Here is a 2,841-nt window from a genome sequence, read left to right on the forward strand (position 1 = left end):
ATCTTTATTATGACCCCCACATGTGAAGCGGGGGTCATTCTGTTTTCGTACTGTTTATTTATTTTATATTATAACATTTTTTCCCAGAGGTCAACCTGCACCATCAGCGTGAAATTTGGCAGGAATGTAGATGTGTCTGACCTACACTGCGCCACCCAAAAGTTTTACAATAGACCCCATATGTAAGGAGGGGGCTCCATCTAAAATGAGGGTGTCTGGACATACAAAAATGCTTATAGCTTAAAAACTATTCAACATAGTAGCTTCAGATTTTTTTATTTTTATTTATTTATTTATTTTTGTTGCTTATCTCTCATGAAGGGCTATCCATCAGGCCCACTAATGAGAACCCCTGAGTTCTGGTTGCATTGGTGCTTTGCACATGTGTGGGGGTCATATATGTGATATCTAGTTTTGTCTGAGTTAGGAAAAAGTTGTTCTCAATAAAAGGTCTGAAAAGCAGCAGATAGGTCGAGGCTGTACAGGCCATTTGTTCTTCCTGTCGCTTTTGATATTGACAATGAAGTTTATAATCAATATRTTTTGTGAAATTACTTTTCAGAGTACCGGTAATCTTCAGAAACATTAAATGTTCATATAAATCAACAACATAAGGCAAAACCATATAATCTTTAATTCAATGTTACGTTATACACAATACRTTCACTGACGAACAAAAAAATAACATGTATATATACATAAACTTACTGGTATTGTACACAAATTAAAATAAAAATGTATTACATTGTTTGATTTTCAAAATAAAATTCCCATACCAACTTTATAATTTTGAGACAGCACTCTGAACCATTTCTACACTGTCCTTAAAAAAACAACAAAAATAAAAAATTGAACTTTCAGCACACCCATCTGAAAACACAACCTTAATTTTTGTATTTTTTTTTACTTAACTGTTATAAAATGGCTGTGATCTCACTAATATTTAACATTCAAACTAACTTATTTATATTAAAACAAATATTCAGTTCTTGCAAAAATATTCCAAGTAAGATACGTACTTTCAGCGTGACGCTATTGTAACAGCTACCTATTCAGGGCTGTGGTGATTTTATTATCACGATTTCAAAGTTGTTGAGCCTACCTGGCTCCAAAAACAGGAAATATGATACTTGGCTTTCGCAGGTAGAGAGAGGACACCGGAGGACCTGGGAAAAAATAGAAAAATAAACAAATTATTTACTGAAATACAGTAAGTTGAAAGAATGTCAGAATTCTACAAGCAGAGTTATAACCAAGTAAAAGGTCAAAATATAAACCAGCAAACTGTGCCGTCCGAACGTCCATTTTAAAATCCACACTCGAGCATTTTCTCCAATATATCAGGAACTAGTTCTAGTTTCTATCTTTGTCTATATAGCTGGAAACTATAACATTACAAAGACTTCCACAAAGAATGATTTTGTAGATCAATCAGCCTCGATTCAGCCCCCCACTCACACAAACGGAGGAGCAGCAGTGTATCGATATCAGGGTAAAAGCAATGAAAGCAGCTTGTTGGGTCAAATAKCTCTGGTAACAGGTCTAATTGGATCTGTGTCAGGTTCTCACTGCAGGTACATCCACCACTGCAGGCAGCAGGACGGAAATCAATACGCCCTTTCTGCATCCATGAACACGTTCTATTTTCATTGAAGGCTTTCCCCCCATATGTGAAGTGTGAATTAATGCGTGAGCAGGTTAATAAAGGTCAGACGTGAGTGTGTGTAGGAATACGCATTTAAGTCTAATTTAGTCTTCACACTTGACTATAAAAAAATATTTATTTCCAATACTCTACTTACTGAGTATTAAAAACTAAAATCTGTGCATTGTACCTTCAGAGGAGTCCTGAATCTGTCCCAGGTGAGGAGTGTGGAGGCTCAGCAACTTCAAGATGGAAGATGGTCGGAGTGATGAGTCGTCATTTTCTCCTGTAGGCTGAGCGTCCTCCTGTGGACAGCAGGAGGTGGGGTCTGAGCTGGATGGAGCTGGTGGAGGACTCATAATCTCACTTTTCTTTAAAAGGAACATCAAACGAAAGGTAGTTTTTAAATGTCACAGTAAAGTTCTTTACAAACACTCAAACACAAATTATATATAAATAAATACATTTCTTTACTTTAGGTTCTTCTTTACAGAGTGGAGGGGTTTTTCTGGCCTGGATCAGATCTGGAGGTGCAAGTGGGGTCGAGGCTGAACTTGTTGAAGCTTTAATCTGTTCACCACAGCTGAGGGTTTGCTTATCTGCTAGAGTAATGAATGGGTTGGCATTCATACCCTGAAAAATACAAATCAGTTTTTATGTTTCCATCTATTTATTTACAAGATCAAGCTATTTAAATTAGAAAAAAAATCATAAAAAAACACAAGAACTCCTTTTTTGTCTCCTTTCATTAATCATTCTCAATCTTGGGACAACCAAGAATAAAACGGCGAACAGAAAAACAAAGTGTAGAATTAAAAGTTTAAAATATTGAGAACACTTAATTAAAGCAGCAAAAAAATCTACCTGAAAAGGAGCATTGACTTCCCTCTCCTCAATAAGCTCCAGGCCAGGTGGCTCTTCCTCTTCAATCTGAGACAAAAATAAACTTTTCAGTTACTTTTATTATTTAAAAATCTAATAAAAGGCTTTTACAATGTTATAAGGCTTTCTGCTGTGTAAAAGCTTTTAAACTGAAAAGGTAAAATGTCTAACTGTAGAAACAAAGTCCAGCTGCCTTTGCCTGCTCAATATTTTAATCCTTACCAAATAATTTAAAGAGTAACTTACCCCCAAATTAACTTTTGTTAGCTGATAAACTGTCTACAATGTGTCTAAAATGTTATATAGTACTGTTT

The 2,841-nt window shown here is 35.6% G+C and overlaps 1 protein-coding gene across 3 annotated transcripts in view; it reads right to left on the reverse strand.

Annotated features, from left to right (window-relative positions):
- Positions 1-611: 611 nt before the first annotated feature.
- The window catches only part of tdrd5 (tudor domain containing 5), a 17,410-nt gene continuing 15,180 nt past the window's right edge, over positions 612-2,841 (reverse strand). For 2 of the 3 annotated variants that reach the window (XM_014007302.1, XM_014007301.1), the window contains exons 15-18: positions 2,510-2,575; positions 2,120-2,278; positions 1,836-2,016; positions 612-1,166 (exon numbers count right to left, since the gene is read on the reverse strand). In XM_014007302.1, coding sequence (XP_013862756.1) covers positions 1,099-1,166; positions 1,836-2,016; positions 2,120-2,278; positions 2,510-2,575 — 474 coding nt within the window. In that variant the 3' untranslated portion in view covers positions 612-1,098. The remainder of the gene's footprint in view (positions 1,167-1,835; positions 2,017-2,119; positions 2,279-2,509; positions 2,576-2,841) is intronic. The other variant, XM_014007303.1, reaches the window with a different exon arrangement.

Source organism: Austrofundulus limnaeus, unplaced genomic scaffold (genome assembly GCF_001266775.1).
Source record: "Austrofundulus limnaeus strain Quisiro unplaced genomic scaffold, Austrofundulus_limnaeus-1.0 Scaffold41, whole genome shotgun sequence".
In the NCBI taxonomy this organism is placed as follows: domain Eukaryota; kingdom Metazoa; phylum Chordata; class Actinopteri; order Cyprinodontiformes; family Rivulidae; genus Austrofundulus; species Austrofundulus limnaeus.